Source organism: Eurypyga helias, unplaced genomic scaffold, assembly GCF_000690775.1.
Source record: "Eurypyga helias isolate BGI_N326 unplaced genomic scaffold, ASM69077v1 scaffold2462, whole genome shotgun sequence".
Classification (NCBI taxonomy): domain Eukaryota; kingdom Metazoa; phylum Chordata; class Aves; order Eurypygiformes; family Eurypygidae; genus Eurypyga; species Eurypyga helias.
Window position 1 is genome coordinate 114,362 of NW_010237674.1, and position 20,199 is coordinate 134,560.

General features: G+C 41.0%; 1 protein-coding gene across 1 annotated transcript in view; it reads right to left on the reverse strand.

Moving 5' to 3' along the window:
* Window positions 1-20,199, reverse strand: part of JARID2 (jumonji, AT rich interactive domain 2) — a 63,491-nt gene that overhangs the window by 42,040 nt on the left and 1,252 nt on the right. Inside the window, 1 exon segment of the mRNA XM_010147529.1 lies at window positions 7,636-7,812. Within this exon segment, the coding sequence (XP_010145831.1) occupies window positions 7,636-7,789 (154 nt within the window). The 5' untranslated portion in view covers window positions 7,790-7,812.

The window sequence follows — 20,199 nt, forward strand, 5'->3', positions numbered from 1 at the left end:
ACATGAGTGGTGAGACTCACATTAAAGCAGAATTTTTTTGTGATCTTGATTCATGATTATTTTATGCTACCTTAACCAGTTCTGTATTTCCAGAACAGCTTTAGGTAAAAGTACTGCCAACAAATAATTAAAAGCGTAAGTAAATTATTAGTGTCCAGACGCTTCAAATATACTTTTCTCCGTATCTATCTGAATGCTCATTCCCAAATGCTGCGTCCTCCAAAGCAATTATTATTAAGCTGAAATAGTAAGAGTCCCAGAGTGAAATACTTGTGGGTCTTTTGGTTAGCAGTGATGATCAAATGCAAAGAAACTGAACCACCACATTCAAAACTCGAAAGAACTGGACGTTTTTAAACCACTGATACAATTTATGGAAGCAGAGCAAAACCTTATGGCAAGCATGATGCCCATGGACGCATCACAGCGCTCTCTGCATCAGGGGAACTGGACCCGGGGCACCAATATTCATCCAGGATCACATACAGGGACTTTGGGTATCTCATCTGAAACTGTGATAAAGAATCCCTGCGCAAACTAATACAAACTGTACATGTACTAGGTGCAGCTATAATAATGGCTAAAAAAATTTTTGGTTGAGTAAAGCCATAAACGTGCTCAATTACTACAGATTAGGTAAGCAACTACTACAGGAATTGACACTGTAGTGAGGTATAAATATTTATTGTGCTTTCAGCAATTTTCTGAAGTATTCCTACAAATGAATTTGCAAGCAAATATTTTACAGGCTACATCCAGCCAGCCATTCAGAAGCCAATTTATAATACGTACAATAATCAGGCTTTCACTGTGCAAGCAGCAGAACTACTGGACTGGGTTCAGCCAACAGCTCACTCCACGGGCAAAGCTTTCTCCCCAAGCCCTCCTGGAGTTTACTCCTGCACCAGATATACTTCATACTTGAGATAACAGGGCAGTCTGTTGCAGAGACAGCAGAATACTGATGTATGAACCCTTTTGCTTTCTACCAGCATCTGGAAGACAAAGGCATGGGCCATACATGTACACATATGCCACATGTTGCGGAGCTCATGCCGCCTCAAGCAAGTGATTGCGCAGTTAGAAAACTATCCAAAACAAAGACGGAAGGTAAGAGTGAAAGGGAGAAGTTGTGTTTTTAGAAGGAGAAAAGGGAGCCTTGCCAATGTTGTGAACCCGAGCCAGCTATTCCAATGCAAACCTCATGTTGTTACATAGATCATGTTTGGGAAGAGATGTAATATTAATCAACATTCTGGCATTAAGTATCCGTTACTGTACGAAAACATTCTTGCTCTGGCTTTAATTCAGTTTTAAGTCACTGTGAAAACATTTATGTGGCTCTCAAACTGCCTTAAAGGACCCAGGCAATAATTTTTCTCCCCTCCTGGAGGAACTAAACCAATGATCTACTTCCACAAAACAGAGTATTTTAATACTGCTGACTGTTTTCCTTAAGTGCTGGGGTATGTTCAGACTCTATAAACCTTTTCCAGAGATAGAAGCTGTCTTTTGGAGCCCCCCAACATGACCTACCTACTCGGGGCCAGTGGCAAAGGTGTACCTCTGGAGAAAAGGACACCACGGCATCATAAGAAAACGTGTGATACCACTGTTTCCTCACTTCTCCAGCCCAAACGCCATTTGTCAGTGGACAACTCTGCAACAAAATTTCCATAGCTGCATGCTATCATAAGTGAAACAGGAAAACCGTGGCAGATAACACTGAATTTCTTTTTGACAACATCAGTAACACAGTGCAAAACCCCACGCGCACAGGAATGTATCGGGACACTGAGAGGAGCATTATTGGTATGAGACACCATGCCACCGTTTGCAAAAATTCAATACCAAGTGTCTCGCCTTAGCACAAATTCATTACTGTCACCTAACCATTACGACACAAACAACATCAAAAGGGTCACTCGCTAAGCAGCAAGTCCATACAAGGAGTGCCTATCTGTTATCACAAGTCTCTCACCAGGACAACAATTTGATTTTTTTTGAGCAACTTCCAGCTCCCCTATTCTTCTCCACAGGTCATATATCTAGCTACTGAAAATCCGCAAATCCCCAAATGTGTTGTTGCTGATTTGCATATTTAAATATGTAAATTACTGCAAAACGGGTAATTTTCATGTTACATATTTTTGCAGAAAAATTAAATGTGCAAAAATGTTTATTGCAACAATTACTGGTTCCATGGTATTTCAACAAAAGGCTGTAAATCATCAAAATAATTGCCTACCCATTAACTATTGTAGCACTCTGTCTGAAATTTTCTCATTCTGCATTTTAGCTGGATGCAAAAAATATTTTTCTTCTAAATATTTACCTCTTCGGGATTAATGTCACTAAAAACGATGCATGAGCCTAAGACTCTGTCTTATGTACCCACCCACAAATATCAAATTTAGTTAAAATAACCTAAACCAACAATTGCAACCACAAATTGGAATTTTCTCACCACACACTCAAACAGTAATGTATGTAAAAGATATGCCGTTTATGCCCAAGATATACAAACAGTGCACTGAACCATATTCTGAAATAAGAAAAAAAAAAAAAACACACCACTATCTAAAATCTTTTCCTGCATCATCTTTGTTACTACACATGTACGGAAATTACTCTGTTAAATTATCCACTGCAAATTGAGAAACAAAACATCCTTCTGTATTTCTGGTAAGCGAGGAAGACTGCACTAAAGCAGAGTATAGTATTTCTAGTAAAGTCTGCTTACTACGCACAACTGCCAGAGATGTTTTGAAACTTGAGCCCCAAGAAAAAAAGTCTACACAATTTTTTCCCCTGCTCATTTCAGGCAAAAGGCACGCAGAGCAGGTTTTATCTGACCAAGTTAACAAAACATAGCACAGACCAGTGACCGTTTCTGACCCAGTAGGTTTTCTGACATACTGGGGCTGGTTTGCTACAGCCAAGGAAACAAGACTCCATGAAGAAGTCTGATTAGAAATAATAACAGCTAAATCCATTTTCCTAAATGTAAACTAAAACTTGATTGTTTGTCTCAGGTGTCTGAAGACAAACACGACATTCCCAGGTATGATGGCCCAGACGTGCACTTCTCTCCACCTCTGAACTGCTGGGCTGGTGTGAAAAATATCTAATCCTGCAATCATCGTTCTTGAGGAAATCAGCCAACCGTTCTCAGAGGAACCGTAGCCCGCTGTGAGCAGTTTCAAAGTTGTCTACGCAACTGGATCTGTGCACGCTGCTCCGCCTGAGGCCCTCTTCCAGTCCACAAGCCCTTTCAAGTAGAGTAACGCCCATCCCCTTTTGCCTTTGTGATGGGACCGATAACCCAACAACTCCCCAGTTGCATCTTCCAGCTCCCTATCCCAGCCTGCCTAACAAAACATTTGGCACCTGCACACAATTTCCTTCAGGAGCCTGCAGAGAAAACCTTCCGTTTTGCCACAGAATGAAATCAAAGGAGAACTTATTTAGTCATGAGGAATTCAAAGAATTAATTTTAAAGAAACAGAGACCTAAGCCTACCCTCTTACCTACAACTTGGAATTTCCTCCGATCAGCAGGGAGATATAATTCAGACTTGGTACGGCCCTGTCCCCCCGGGAAGCAGAGTACAGCTCGCTTGCAGAGAACCTGCTTTCCCGGCACATCAGCCCGCAGCAGCTGATGACTGACCCCTCCTCCCCTTGCATAAGGTCAATTTTCTAATAGATCAATGTCTCTCCATCTCCTCCTCTGTGTTGGCAAGATGCCCTGTCATCCAGGCTGTGGTTGAGAAGTTTCTCCCCACACCTGGCAGCTTCACCGAAGAAAAAAAACAGTTGTTGAAGCCAATGCTCCTGCCTGGCTCCTTCCACCAAATTCCTTGCGTTCAAAGAGCCGTGTAATAGTCTCAGATGGACCGATGGTCATTTGAGATGCATACAGAATGCAAGCTGGAAAATAAGCATATCCATCTGAGCAGCACGCAGGCATCCCGTGGATGGGCGTCCTGGATCTAAACACTGAGAATTATGAGGTTCCTACACCCACGCTCAAAAGGGTCAGTAACAGGGCTGCAATTACAACACAATCATCCGAACCTCTGCTCTATCTGCTGCAACATTCAGCACCTCACATCCCCAGTTTTCCATATGTCTATTTTGCAGCTCACCAAAAGCTTACCTAGAAGGTCTGAGGTTAAAAGGGAACTATGCACTTTACAAAGATGAAATCCTTGACTGAAACAGCAAGAAGGATTTCCTTATTCCAACTAAATGTTCGTATGGTTTCTTAGCTGGGAAAATACCCATTTGAACTCGGTAGCTATATGGAGACCAAGTGATTCACCTAATCAGTTTCTGGCCTTTTACCATTTTAACCCTACTATAAATCCTAACTTAATTAAAATCATTCTGATTAGGACCAAAATTCCACATCAAGTTTTAGAAAGCTTCTGAACTTCCTTCCTCCTCAAAAGATATACATAATTAAAAGCACAAACCTCTGCCAGTTTTATCGCTGAATTTGTCAGGAAAGTTATCAATGGTATTTTGTAGAAGAGGGAAGACTAGATGACCTCCTGGGGTCTTCTCTGACCTGAATTAAACTATGACATGTACTGTGAGATCATACCTTAAAACCCTGGGCAAGTAAGAACCACTCACATGTTTCACTCTACGTTACAAAAAACAGTTCTCTTGTAAACAAAACCTGAAAGTCTTTAGACAGTATGTTCTCTTAGTGAGAAATGTTCATTGTAAAGGTAAGTACACTGAAAAAGATACTAATGGGAAGAGTTACATGCAGAACATCCCACACAACATGAGAGAGACCCACCCAGAACTAATACTCATTTCTAACCACGGCACACAGCACCACCAATGACATCTAAGATTCTATCTGCTGCTAACTCATCTTAAAATATGTCAGATGCAGCCTAATCATCTAAAGTTTGGCAGTGGCATGAAATCAATTTTTAAGAACAGTATCTTAGAAAACAGTTTAACCACACGACTGTCACTCCCTGCACTAAGATACTGCATGAAGGAAAGACTTGCGCATTGCTACATAAACCTTTTTCACATTCCCATGAATTTAGGGGATAAACACTTCCCTTGCCAACCATTTTACTTTGCCCTTTAACAGTTGGTTATGTGTGCAGCACATCAGAAGTACTAAGAAAGGAGGATGAAAAGGCACAGGTAACACATCTGACACTTTAAATATATCTATGTAAGCAGTAAGGTTGGAAGGTGACGAGTCAGTTGAGCTAATTACTTTGATTCGTGCAGCAAGCTATGCCACGTGTTACACGTGCTTCTTATCTGTACTTAGGCGTTTTCGACTGAGCTAGCCGTCCAAAAGGTGGCTCGACAGGCTAGGTTATAACAACTAGTTCGGTGTGCAACTCTAATAACACCCCATACTGGTGTCAGAAGAGGATACTGACAAAGGACTTCGTCCAGGAAAGTTGTTCTGGCCCCCATTTAGTAGAAAGCAATTATTTGACACTGTCTAATGACATTAATCAAGCTCTGAACCTTTGTTGCTGTATGTCATAGCAAATGCTTAGAGTTTTAAGGTCCAAAGTGCTTGACTACACATTGTATATTAAAAACAAAAGACTTTAATTCATTAAAAATAGACTCTCACGCTAGATTAAGTTCATTTGCTGCACCCGTCCCTGGTCTGCCTTTGTGTGTGGTCTCATTTAAAACAGACACACATGAACCAGAACCTACTCTATTCACAGCAAACAAAAATACTATTGGCTGTCAACCAAAATAACAGACACTGACAAATGGGAATACCCCTGGGTAAGGAAATTTTAATTAAAAAAAAAAAAAAGGAAGGAGAAGAAAAAAAGAAATTACAATAATGAAGAAGAAGAAGCTGCCTTCTCTGGGAATTCCTGTTTCATCACCTTTGTCAAAACATCTCACATTGTCTCCTATGTATTTTATAAAGGTCTTTTGCAGATCTATTAAACTGGCAGCTTCATTTATGCTCACTCTGATCTATATTGATAAAGATTATGAAGCCATTAGATGGCTCATTAAGTTTGTCTTTACTTACCCCCAATTAAGATTTCAGGTGTCTCTGGTTTTGAGCTAATTTCAAAGTGGCTGCCATCTGGGACATTCTCAAGGAACACGATCGGCTCCTTTTGAAACGATACATCACATTTAACTCTAAGGCAGCAGTTCTGTTAAACGCAATCTCATTTTCCACATGTAGAATTTTGTGCCTGTTATTTTGGGGGGGGTGTTATTTAGTAATAGATCCAAAGTGCCAAGTTTTGATCTATGGCTTTTACAGCATTAAAGCTCCTGCTCACAGCTGACAGTTGAAATGCTATTAGGCATAAGGTCTCCTTGCACTTATCCACAAACGGTTCACAAAAAGAGAGGTTTTGAGCTTGAGCGTGCAATAAAAAACAGATTCAGACATAGTCATAAAAAATAATTCAGGTATAAGTAACAAGGGCACCTTTTATAAAAAAAAAAACCCTTTTGAAAAGCAGAGATGAGGGCCAGGACAGTGAAGTAATTGGAACCTACTAATCTCTTCTTCAGAGCAGAGAGTAGCATGAAAGAATATGCTAAAAAGAAAAAAGAAAAAAAAAAAAGCAGGCATAGGTCACAACCATCTCTGAAAAAGTGTGCTGTAGAGAGAACTTCCTCTCAGTCCTCCTGCTAAGAGGAGAGCTGAATAGGTGAATAGGCAGTCACCAGAAGGAAAGATTTTCATGGTAAACTAATAATGAGGAAGTAAATGGAGAGCACAGGCTCCATTTTGAAATCATGTCAGGTTGGGAGGGCACAAGAGCTGTAATGATACACCGTCTCTTGCTGGAGACAGAACCACATCACACAGGACTTTGGCAGTGGAGCATTATAGCTGGCTCAGAAAATTTTCAGCGTGGCTTTTAAGCCTTCCATTGTACACTGGGCAATGTTGCAATATACATGGATCCATTTATCAAGATATGTCACGAGGACATCGTGACAAAAATACTGTGTAACTGTCGTGGTTTAACCCCAGCTAGCCAAATACCAATCACGAAGCCGCTCTTAAAAATCCCCCCTCCCCTCCTCCAGTGGAGGGGAAGAATCGGAGGAAAAAAAAATAAGGAAGCTCGCAAATGTAGCTTTTGTTGACTTGCACAGAAGTAACTGACTTGGAAAAGCTTCTTCCATAAAATCTTTTAATCAACAATATGAATGCAGAACCTTAACCTACTGCAATTGTGATATCAATATTGCATGTGAGAAATTAAGTGTTGCCCCTGTCACACATTCTGGCAACACCTATGAATGCTTATATTTTAGCTTTGATAAAATCATTCTAGGTTCAACATCAGTCCCAAAATACCAGAGAGAGTGTGACTGTGTCTATTTATATGTGTGTGTGTGTATAAGTCCAGTATATATGTGTGTGTATATATAAATATATACAATTCCAGCCCTGTTAACTCTTCAGATTGTCAGGAGAAACAGGATAAAGCAGAAGATGCTAACACTACATCTCACTCCATTTTTCCCATTATGACCTGTACACTTTTTCACTCAGATCCAGAAGGACTGACAAGGATCAAGCACATTCTGCTCAAATGTCTTTACTAGGCAGTGCAGAACAGCACTATTTAGGACCTACCTTGCCCATTTGGTACATGTTTATGTGTTTTTCCTTTCCTAGGGGTTGACTGGCATGATGATGAAGCATTATTTGTGGCTGTTTTTGTGTCCTCTGTCTCCTCCTCCTCCTCTTCTTCATCCTCGTCATCCTGAGAGCTTCCAAAATATACCATGTTGCTGGGCAGGGCTGGAGAACCTGATCATTACAAAGAAGTGGCTCATTAGCATCATTACATTCACTAACTGCACTAACCATATTGATCACAACCTACTTTAGTGTTACGCATAGCCACGGAAGTGGAGAACTCAGACATGGAAAGTCACAGTAGCGCATGACTAACTGAAGGATTTTTTATTTATTAATTTTTTCCAACAGGATACGTATGTGCTTGAAAAGCAGGGTTCCCCCTCCCCCCAGAACATTCTATTCATATTTTAGACAATCAAACAGTCTTGCTATGAGCCCTAATTAATAGCTTTGTGTATTCAGAAAAGGACTAATGCACATGCTTAATTTCAAATGTGTGCTTAAGTGCCTTACTGAAGTCTTAACGCACAAACTAGAAGCTTACAGCTTTTCCAAACAGAAGAAAAAAAGAGCATTTACAGACCAATCTGCACCCCTGTAATATTTTTAGGTTATTATTACAATAAAATATTAGTATTCAAACTGCATAATGCTTTGCAGACCGATACAGTATTGTACACAATGCTTCACAGCATTCTGGTTCAGTTCTAAACAAAACAGAAAAACTGAGACATGGAGACGCTTAAATTCTCCAAGCAGGTCCCTGGCAAAGGAGGAGAAAGAGCAAAGGTCTCCTGACTCCCAATGTGCTCCTCTCGAGGATGTTGCTTCTCATCTCTTGCCTACTTCCCGCGATGTTCCTACTAACCTGCCTTGTTTGTGAAAGGGTAAGATACAACACACAGTTCAGTGAGAGGTAAGGATTCACAATCGTAACACCACCACAGGTTGTAATTTAAATGTAAATCTCGCACAAAATTTCTTCTATGCATGTCATGCAACAGTGTATAGGTTTCCCTGCACTGATTCAGGACACCACATGACCGTAGCAATCTAATAAATATTTTTAAATGTACAAATACTGCTGACAACTAATGGACACTTTCTTTTATGGACAATATTAGTTTCCACATTGAAATGAGTCTTCTGTCTATCCCCTGGAGGGACAGGTGCCCTACGAGACTTCTACTTACTCACAAAAAGATTTCTTTGGTAAAGAAAGGGAAAAAATAGGAAGTTAACAGAAGTGGAGTATGGGGACTTATTGCTTCCATAATTTCCCTGTAGCTAAATAAGACAAAGGACAAAGAGAGCTGGGCTAAAGACCAACAGCACAAGTTGGGGAGCAAGTGTGAGGGGTGTGTGGGACTTAGTCCCCACCTGCTCATGGTCTTTATAATGACCCCTTTGGGACTGCAGCTGCCTTGGGGAGGAGCAGAGAGGAACTCCCCACCAGCACGCTGTGCTCTGCACCGGCGGTAGCCCTGGGACTGCTAGGGGAAACACTGCAGCAGCACCCAGGGCAGGATGATTCTTCCCTGTCAAAGTAACATACATACTAATCCATCCAACCTAGACATAAATGTGTGGAGGTGGAAAGCCTTTTGCATGCCACAACTTTCACATTTATAGAGAGTAATGATCAAATTAGCACTGCTGACATATGTCAAGGCATGGGAGCAACTTACATGCAGCAACAAAAACTTTGCATTTTTTATGCAAGCCCAGAACTTTTTGTCACACTCTAAGCAATCAACCATAATAGGTAAAGGTGCTGAGAGGCACATTAATTCTTCTGCTTGGAGGGGAGATTTAAGCCTCAACAGCAACTAACTAGGAGACTCCAAAACAGTTACTCTATGACAGTGCTGCCTGAAAAATAAATTGTCTTTCTTCTTCCATCTAGGTACCCAAGTCTGTGGTATGGATTCAGAAGTTATTAGCTCTGCAAGTCTGCACTGTGCATCAATTCAGGATCCAGAGTCTGGCACCATGAGTACATAAATGCATAGACAAATGATGGCAGTAAAAGAAACTTACTGTTAGTAACCCTGAATATTAGATTCAACACAGATAGAAATCTCTCTATTCCAATTAGACAAAGTCAGAAATTTTATCCTACTGAGACACTAAAACTGGAGACCAGATATAGCATCTATTCTCTAAGCCACATCTTCCCCTGAGTTCGACATCCCTGAGCTTTTTTGTCAGCTGCTTGCAACAGCAACCAGCAAAAAGTTATCATCTGCAATGCAAATGTTGCTATTACAATACCAATCTTGGGTTTTTTTAAAGTACAGAGTGAAATATAGTTCTGTGGCACTCAGCTTAGAAAGGAGGGAGAGTGTAACCCAAGTAAGAGAGCAGATACAAACTTCACCTAACTCCTGGTACTCAATCGTTGTAATCTCAGTGCATAAATCTTCAGTCAGAATGACATTTTTTAATTCTTTCCAATTGAAAACTATGAACAACAATGGTTAAACTGCATTCCTGGGACAGCTGGGACTGCTTGGGAAGTACATTTCCAGAGAAATTAGACTAGCAACATCCAATAACACAGTATAGTCCTGCTAGCCCTCACTTTACTGATCTAAGTGCTCTGCAATATGAAACCCCAGAGAAAAGCTGGCATGCAGTCTGGATCACCTCTTCCCCTCCTCCTCCTCCACCAGCTTTTCCTACATTATTTATTAAAGTTGACTTGCAAAACAAAGAAAAGACAAAAAAAAAAAAAGTTGGAATCATGCTTTTTTTTCCTATTTACGCATTGTTATGGGTAGAAAACATGAAAAATCTACAAGCTTTGAGTTGTCTTGCTTACTTTTTATATTAGAACTATTTTTAATCATAGTCTTTTATATTAAGATTTCAGTTCAGGAATAGCCTCAAATAATGAGAATTTGTTCACACCGACAGGTTGAGCTGGTTAGGACAACTTTCATTTTAAGTCTATGTGGCTAAACATGCCCAAAAGGCTGAGAAAACACTAGTTTAAAATACCGAATCAGACTGCTAAAGGTCAAGATACTGCAGGTTCCCTTTATGGATAAACTGAAGGGAAGACAAGCCTGTTAAGTACACTGTGATTTCATTCAAGGTAAAAGAATGACAGTTACATTGGTTACACAACACCAAACGTGTGTGGGTGGTTGACATGCACTGGTGGTTTACACCAAGCAAAGAACTAATGGAACTCCCAAAACTCTTATTACGGAAATAAAATTCAAATTTCTCATGACTGAAGAACTACTGAAGCTCATATGAGCGATGCTGCACTGTTCAGTGTGGAACTTAGGTAATCACTCACCTTTTTTGTTATAATAAATTTTCCTGTACTAAATAGCCCTCATCGTGTCTTGAGACCAAAGAGGGATGCGTATATATAGGCCACAGCCTACCTCCGCAGAGGACCTCTTTTGTTACTCAAAGCTGCTCATTTATCTAAACAGTACTAAGTAGTGTTACTGTAGCCACCAATGTCTAAGACCATTGGACACATGGAGAAGAATGTGCGCTCAATAGCTGGTTCGCTTTTTCCAGCTGTATCAGTTGGTCACACAAAATACACTGCCCTTCCTCATAAATCTCACCTGTCTTCATCTCAAGAAGAACATGGTGGTTGTCCTTACAGAGAGACTTCATTGAAGAGTTGTTACTCTCAGGTTTCTCCATGTATAACAGATATTTATCATGAAAATGACAGCAAGATGATTAAAACCCCTCCAACATGGCACAAGCATAAGGAAAACTGTAGGTTCACCAGATGCAAACATACACACGCGTTCACAGAACATATAGTTGTAGGTACTTGTTTCATTTTTTTTACGACACACTAATCCGCATATTTTTGTCTTTGCCTGGACACACTCAGCAACAGAAACCCATGAGGCAGCTATGCCAGTTCATCCTTGCACATGTTTTGTCAGCCAAACAGCAAAAGTAAAGATGAGCAATAATCCCTTCTCTTCCTCCTGCCCTCCTCTGAACCAAGACATGATCCTTAAACCCACTCAGGGCAACCTGAAGAGTGACGTTAGAATTTAATTAGTAACCAACATCAAAAGAGAAGAGCTGCAATGCCTCAGATATTGCACAACATCCGTGCCTGGGAGGTGGTGCATGCCAGCTCTCAGTACTCCAGGTACACTCTGGTCTTCCTCGCTTTCCATCCCCAAGAAAACAACAGAAAAAACAATCTGGAAGAAAGTTATGAGAGTCTGTGGCTGTACTGAATTTTACAAGTCTCCTTCTGTGCCGGGAGCCCCCAGGTTTTGCAGGCACGTGCTACCACAGGCACTGCAGCAGATGAAGGGGGAGAGCAGGGGAGTATTCTCCAGCACCTGGGAAAGTACACAAGAAAACTTCCACACTGAGGAACTCACCCTGCCACACACCCGATCAGCAGGTGCCTGAACACCCGCTCACTCAGCAAATTTGATGGTACTCGAAAAAACTAAATTTTACTTCACTTATTTAGAAGATATTTCATGCAAGGAACCATCTAAACTGTCTGTGGCTGTGCGGACATTTTTCTTGGCATTAAAAATGGTCTACAGAGCATCTACCCCCATCTGGCCTCTTGTTCTTACTCCTGTGCCACCACTTTGACTGTGGCAGTGTAACTTTTTTGTGGGGCCATGTGGTGAATCAGATCAGGGAACTGATTCAGATTAAAATCCCAGACGAAGGAAATTAAAGTCCATTAATAAATGCTGTAACTGTAATGTAATGTTACAAGCTCTCAAGTAAAGATTTGGAAAATTTCTGTGCACACTTTTTCTTATTGAATGTGTAGCTTAATATATCACTTTATGTTATTAAACAAAACATGAAACGCAGTATGTTTCCAATCTCTCCTAGGAGGCTGCACGTTTTACATTCTGTCCTGATGATGTCTAGGCATGCACTTCCTAAATGCCTTTTTTCCCCCCCCACTCAAGACAGTTGATTTGTTTTGCATCAATATTTGTATTAAAGCATGTGCCATCACTGAAGAACAGGACAAGGCAATTGCAACACGAGGTGCAGGAAGAAGCAGCCATGGCAGAAGAAGCAAGCTGAAAGACAGGGCGTACAGCAAGCAGCAGAGCAGAAGAGAGGGGCTCATATGTGCTGGGCTGAAGAAAGAGGCAAGCGGCAAGAGGTAAGTGAGTAGATGGACACAGGCTGCAGGAGCAATGGGAGAAGGAAGATGCTGAAAGAATTACTGACATTATATAGTGACAAACATAGTAAAGCGGGTAGGGCACGTTGTTTTGAGTAACTTTGTCTGACAGTGCTGTTGACCTGCAGCCCTGATCTGGACACGTGTCACTCGCCCTTTCCCTCTCAACAAGTCATTGTTAACTCACAGTTGAGAGCAGAAAAGCTATGGCCAAGGCCAGGCAGCAACCTGGAGGGAACTTCTCATCCCTCTCTCCCTCCTCCAAATCACTGCAGGAAGGCCAAATTGCCAAAGTTGGCCTTTGTCATGGGATTTTGAAAGCCTAACAAATCGCTGTGGCTGACACAGGGACTGCAAGCCACGCAGAAAGCTCAGACAGCTACTAAAACCCCAGGTACCCTCTCCTCACCACGATCAGAGCAGGAGTTACTGCTCCTGTGATCAGATACTTCTGTGCGTGACAAATTGCAAGAAAATCATTAATGACTACTTTTCTTTTTTAAATTCACTCATCACAATTACAATAAGCTATGAATTATTACAAAAAGGGAGGATACTCAGCTCATTAAAAAATAAGGTTTGAAGTATTTTTGGCAACTGTTTCCATCAGTATCTGCAGTTTCATTGTTGAAATTCTCTCGAGTATTTTTGTCTTCTCTCCTATTGTGAGTGCTACACAAAAGAAAACCTAACTATATAGCAAAACAATTACCACAACTACACACAAAGTGTTGCCTCATGCATATGAAAGGACAACAAATGTATCTTATGTCCTCTGTTATAATAATTTGATGCTTATACAACAATAAGTACAAAGTAAAATATGGGAGTTTAAGTGAGGGTGCTGGTTCTAGCACTCTTCTCCAAAAGATGTTACCTTTTGCATGTGCAAAATTCAGACTTGCTACCAACAGTAGGCAGAATTGATGCTCACGCAACCAGTATATACAGATGTGTTGACCTCAGCAGCAAGTGCCTGATTAATAAACTATACTCTTCTTCAGCCATTTTATTTGACTAATGAGGTTATTAATTTATTTTTTATTTGACAAATGTGTAATTTTCCCTCCTAAATTATGATATGTTTTGTTTCTCATTAAATTACATTAACTTTTGTCTTGGATCAGCTAAACATACTAAAAAACCTCTGAATTTGGATCTGAAGAGTGGAATCAGGAGCATGGAAAGTGCATGCGCTTTGCCAAAAGCACTATTTCATTACTCTTCAGAATTAGCTGGCAATGTTTCTGTAATATTTACTAAAGTACAAACCAAATGTTTTCATCTGGACAGGATTCAAACTCTGGTATGTTACAACCACAACAAAAATCATCTCAATCCAAGAGCCTTCTCTGTAATTCGGGCTGCGGTTTCTGCAAAATTGGAGGATTCTTCTCCATGAATTATTTACACCAACTCCCCCTCTAGCTCCTCTCTTTTTTTTTTCTTCCTTCTAACAATTAAACATAACCCAGATGTGCTTTGGAAAAATCTTAAAACAATTTAAGACATCAGAATGATTTAAGCACATGGCAGGTCAAGGTATGTGGGACTTAAGCCTGCCCTGATAAACATGCAGCATGCCAAGCCCTATAATGAGCCGTGTCCAGAGGTTTGGCTTCTCCTCTGACACACAGCCCCATTTTGGGGTTGTATGCAGGTGGAAAAACCTTGCCTCCCAAATGCTCCCAATGTACTGGCATCTCAATGCTTAAAATTTAGGGCCTGCTTCTCATTTATTATATGTCCTACTTATTACGTTTTGGCAGGACAGCACCAAGTCCCTGAAGTGCAAATAAATGTAATTTATGCCCACACTTTATGGTCGTTTTACAGAGCGAGGCTAAAAGAGAATGAACTGCATAAACTCTATAGGCAAGAGGAATTGTATCTCATTTGCCTGACTCCACCTGCAGGAACAGTCCCAGAGGGAGCTTCCCAGTGCCTGAGCAAGAGGGAGGAAAAAGCCATCCCAAGTACAGAAACAAAACAGAGCTCATAAACACACCAATGCTCAAACTCTCCCTTCCTCTGCCCTTGTATGAATGAATCACAAGATTCTTAGTGTTATGGCTAACTTATCAGCCAGTGTAGTGACATAAACCCCATTTTCTTCTCAGTCCATGTGTCAAAGCAGTAGAGCTAAAAGCCAAATAAAACTGCTCTTTTTTTAGGGAAATGGAGTAAGGATGGAAAAATGTGTGAATCTTCCGGAAAAAAATACAAGGATCACTTTCGAAAGTCAACAAAACACACACCAGAGTAACAGACTACAGAATACTTTTTTTTAAGCAAGTAGAGAGCTTGTCACATCTCCAATTCATATCTGACAATCTCAGTACAATTTACCTCCACTAACCTGGCTAGATTCAGAGGCGAACCTCAAAACCAGCCCTTTCCACATACACTTCAACCCCCACTTGTTTTTTGCAATAAGTCTGCAATTCCCAGGACACTGTGCTGCCATTCCCAGAAGGCTACCAAGGCTGTGTTTCATACCCAAGAGATCCTGAGCCCTATTCCTGGCACAAAATAAGCCTTTTTGGGAGCACTGAACCTACGGCAGTGCTCCCAGGTTACAGAAGCAAGCTCACAGGTTTGTGGTTGGGAGGAAGGGCAGGAGCTGCCTTTGCCAGAATACTTTATGTTGCATACCTGGGTTCTGAAAACTGGGGCCACTGAGGTTTCAAAGCACTGCTGCTGCCATCAGAGCACTCAGATTTTATGCTGGTAGGTCATCCATAATCAACGTCCAGCCACATCATCAATACTGATATGCAGAGTTAAATATTCCTCCTCCTTCTGCAGAGAAACTAAGCAGCTTGCCGAGGGACTCAAGAGTCTGTGGCAAATACAAAGACTGAACAGTGAGCTAATTTCAGTGAGCTAATTTCACCTTGTGGCTTTTTGGAGGGGTAGATAACAGAATTATTAACATCAGAAAGGGGCCCCAAGACAGGAAGATCAGGGTAAAACTTTGATTCAGCTGCAGGACTACACACAACTGAACAGCAAGTTAAGTCTTCCATTTCAGTGAGCTAATTTCACCTTGTGGCTTTTTGGAGGGGTAGATAACAGAATTATTAACATCAGAAAGGGGCCCCAAGACAGGAAGATCAGGGTAAAACTTTGATTCAGCTGCAGGACTACACACACACACTACTCCTCTCTTGCACTCAGCAGTTCTTGCAACCTCCTAAACCTCCTAGTAGGCACAAGCTGATGTGAAGATGCACCCTCCACTGCATGCCCAGAGGGATGGCCCTGCAGCAGCAGTCCCATGCCCTGGGAAGGAATAATGCCATGGTGGCAGTTGCCAGGCTCTGCCTGCATACTTCATATGCGTGCTTTTCAGTGTGAGCCTGCATACCCACTTCTCCCTGCCAACAATGATTAATTTACTCTTACCCTAAACTACTGCAGGATTGTGTTACCAGACCAGAGCAGCATATTCCACAGGTGGACTAAATGGCTGCCTGTACAAGATATACCTTCTCTTTTACACTTCAGTGTTACTCCTAACTTTAAAAAAGAACTTCAAAATTGGGAAATTACAGTTTCTAAATGCAAACTTATTTTCATTAAATGGTTTGTAAGATTAAGATTCTACGCTCTAAAGTTTATTCTTGTGTTCTCAATCCATCCCAAAATTTCAGTCTCAAACATCAAATGACTTAACAATAAAATTGATAAAAAGTCTTTCCCCAGTATTTAAAACAAATTATCATAAATCTTCATGTTTTAATATTATTTTGAATTATAAAAACCAACCTAGACTGCAAAGCAGCTCATATTTTTGGACAGCATCAGCATTCCATTACTTTGCTTCCAGCCTAATCAAGTTGCTGTGCTCCACGGTGACAACATGCTCCCTTGTAGGGCTGAGAGTTTAGGGATGTGACTGATGCAGTTGCCAGCTCTCTTAAAGGCCAGTGTACCTCCTGAATTACCAGGCAAGTGTAGCTTCTGCCTTGTTAAAAGCTATCCAAATTAATGGTCATTTTCTAATATGCCCCAAACTAAGGCTCCCATGGTTTTGTATTTAGGGCCTCTCCAGTTATAACAGAAAATCTCTGTTGTTATCTGCTGGCATAGACAATACAATACCTCATGTTAAGACTCAAGAGAGAAGACTGGGATCAATGGCCCCTGAGCTGACTAACTAAACCACATGTTTAAAACCAAAAGGCTGTTTAAGACCAAACTGCAAGAGGACTGTGGCACTGAGATTTAGAAGTTACTGAAGTTTGGACAAACATGCTCTAGCGACATTTTCCATTTTGGTTTTGCCCAGTTGTAAGAAATCATCACATTGTTAAGTCACTGCAGTACTCAAAGAAAACCAAGAGTCACGTGTATTGCAGAACAGTTGTTAGAAGAGCTTGAAAACTTGATTTGTGAGATCTCAATTAAACCATCTTTACTTAGGAATCCCTGAAATTCTCTAGCATGTAACTCCCAGAGGCCCAGATTAATTAGAAAATTGATCATGGGAAAACTTCTTAATATGTAGGCTCCTAATCATAGCCTTCCTGTTACCACCTTTTGCCAAAGATCTGTTGCTCACAGGGAGTTGTTTCTTCTTCCCCCTTTAGCCCTATATTATTTCACTCACAATATTTTTAACCTGTAAATAATTATGGAAAGTACAGGTAACTTAAATTCACTGTAACAGAAGCTAGTAAGAAGAAGTTGATCCGAGGCAGAAAATACAGTAAAAGTGGAGGATATTGTACAACCACACGGAGACAACACATTTGTATCCACACGTGCTGCTGAAAAATACTAATTATGCCACTGGCAAAGGGCATATGGGCTCCTTCAAAGAAGCTATTTAAAGATAAGAACGCTGCAGACAAACACTTCAGAGATATCTGTGCTGTTCCCTTCCTTCTTATGTTGCAAATTCACAATTAAAAAAAAAAAAAGAAAAATAGAAAGCAGAGGAGCCTTGTCAAGTCTGGTTAGTGAGATGTATTCCAGGGTGCTCAGATACTCATCATCTGTTACAGCTTTTTCATTCTGCTTCGCTTACCTTTTAAGAAGCAATTAGTACATTGTATTATCAAATCAAGGGTTCAAAAAACAAACTAATTAAAAATATGTCTAAAGCCCCTAGTATTCCGGACAACGAAACCAAGCAGGTCATCTTGGTTAAATTATCTCCCTTTGAAACTACAGGTTACTTAAAAAAAAAAAAAAAAAAAAGAGAGAGAGAGAGAGAAAGAATAAAAGTTATTTGAATCATTACATTTTCTAAAACATAGGAGAAGGCCTATGGGACTCCTTTTCCTAAATACAGGACTTTACAGCATGATAGTAGTGCTCCATCACTCACAGAATTCAGCTGCTGGCATCTAAAATAAACCTCCCAGAGTAGTGAAAAGTAAACCCCAAATTTTTAAGTTTCTCTGTTTAAGCACAGAAAATGAAAGTGCATGCTGATGTGGTGCTATGAATTTACACCATGCTTCTGACACTGCCAATGGGTGCAGTGGGACAAGGACAGAGACACAACCACAGGGCTGTTTTCACACTGGTCCTGGAGAAGGCTCCCTTGCCAAAGAAGGTTTGACCATGAATGCAGGGACTGTATCATCAGACCATTTTGAAGAACTAGGACCTAAGAGAGTCACAACTCTAAAAAAGGTAAACCAAAACAAAATTAAAAAAAACACACACACAAACATGGGGATTTACTGTCCTGAACCATATCACTACTAACCAGCCTTCACAGTGCTGTGGTCTCATTTCCACGTAATTGTGTGTCACGTTTTATTATGAAAGTGCAAACTTCCAGGTCTGGACAGACGTATCTGGACAGAAATCAGAAAAAACATGTCCCACCATGCAAGCAATTCTGAATCCCTCAAGACTTCCATAAATAATTAGTACAGAGGCTCAAAACCAAACCAAACCTCTTCCAAAAAAATCACAAGTCTTCCCTACACAGGTTTCAAGGAAGTTGCGGGCTCTTCCCTCTCCAGGCTCACTGGGTACCACCAGAACAGCAGCATCAAACTAAGCCTGCCAGTGCTCTGGAAGGCCACTTGTGAAGCCACCAGCAAGCTGCTACACAAGTCCCTGCAAGCATATTAAGAACCAGCTTCCACCTCCTGTTTTCCCAACATGCGCATAAAGAGGGACCACCACCTGGAGTTAAACCACCGGAGGGACCAAACGGGCACAATCTCAGGCAGCCAGGGATTCCTGAAGGACACAGCAATTCAGACAAAGCCAGAGCCATGCTAACAGCAATCTCAACAGCCTCACTCCCTCTCCCTCTAAGACACAGCCGCCCTCCTGCTCCTCCCCAGAAACGTATCCAGGTAGCAGATGTCCAAGACTTCCCCCTGAGTTTTTTATGGTTCTTTCAGGCTTTACACAGGAGTGATGGAGCAATAAGCTTGTGGAGGTGCTGAAACAGAGAGCTGATAGCTTCCTCTTTCTGCTTTACTTCAGCCTGTTTAAGCAGGCCAAGAACATGCCATGTGTGGCACTCAGAGCAGATTTTCCCTCGTGGTTTTTAATATAATTGTAAGTGGGATCTTGCCGTCTGAATGCACGTGTTGTCTGAAATATGAGTACTCCTGCATACTGAAGAAATTAGGAATGAATTGCAAGTTCTTAATTGACAGTACAAAACATCAATTATTCTACAGATGAATAACAAAGAAGAAAATTACAGGTGCAAGAGCTAAACAGCCACTGATTAAAAAAAAAAAAAACCAACCCAACACCATACCAAACAAACAACCCAACTTCTGAATGAAGCACTGGAATAGGACAAAAGTACCTGTGCTTCCCATTTGCATTGTTCAAGCAGAATGCTAAGAGACAGCAGGAAATAAAATTGGAGATAAGTCACATCCCCACACAGGTTGCCTTTCTTTAAGTGCAAGTGCCTTCAAAGCTATAAATAACACATGCTTAGTTAGCAAGCAGGGAAAACAAGTGTGTGAATGCAGCCATGTGTGCTCACACACATACACACACACCCCCACCATCTGAATTTTCCCACCAACAACTGTGGCAGTTGGCCCAGATCACAGCAGTGACATGCTGCCAACAGACTGATCAACCTCATAGCAGACTAAATTAGAAATACATTTCCACAGATTAAATTTCAGAGGACGGTGATGCCACATTAAACTCCATTAGATTCTGCTCCTCACAATCCTTTAAACAGACACAAAAGCTATCAAACCATCCCACTCCATCCCCTCCACCTACCCGCTTTACCAGAAATCCCTGCAGCATGGTGGCTCCATACTGGACCAGAGTCAAGACAGATATATTAGCAACCAGTGTAAAGCTACCACGAGCCTAAAATCTCACAAGAGAAGAAAAAAGAAATCAAACCATGCTGCATTAAGGTGAGAATGCTT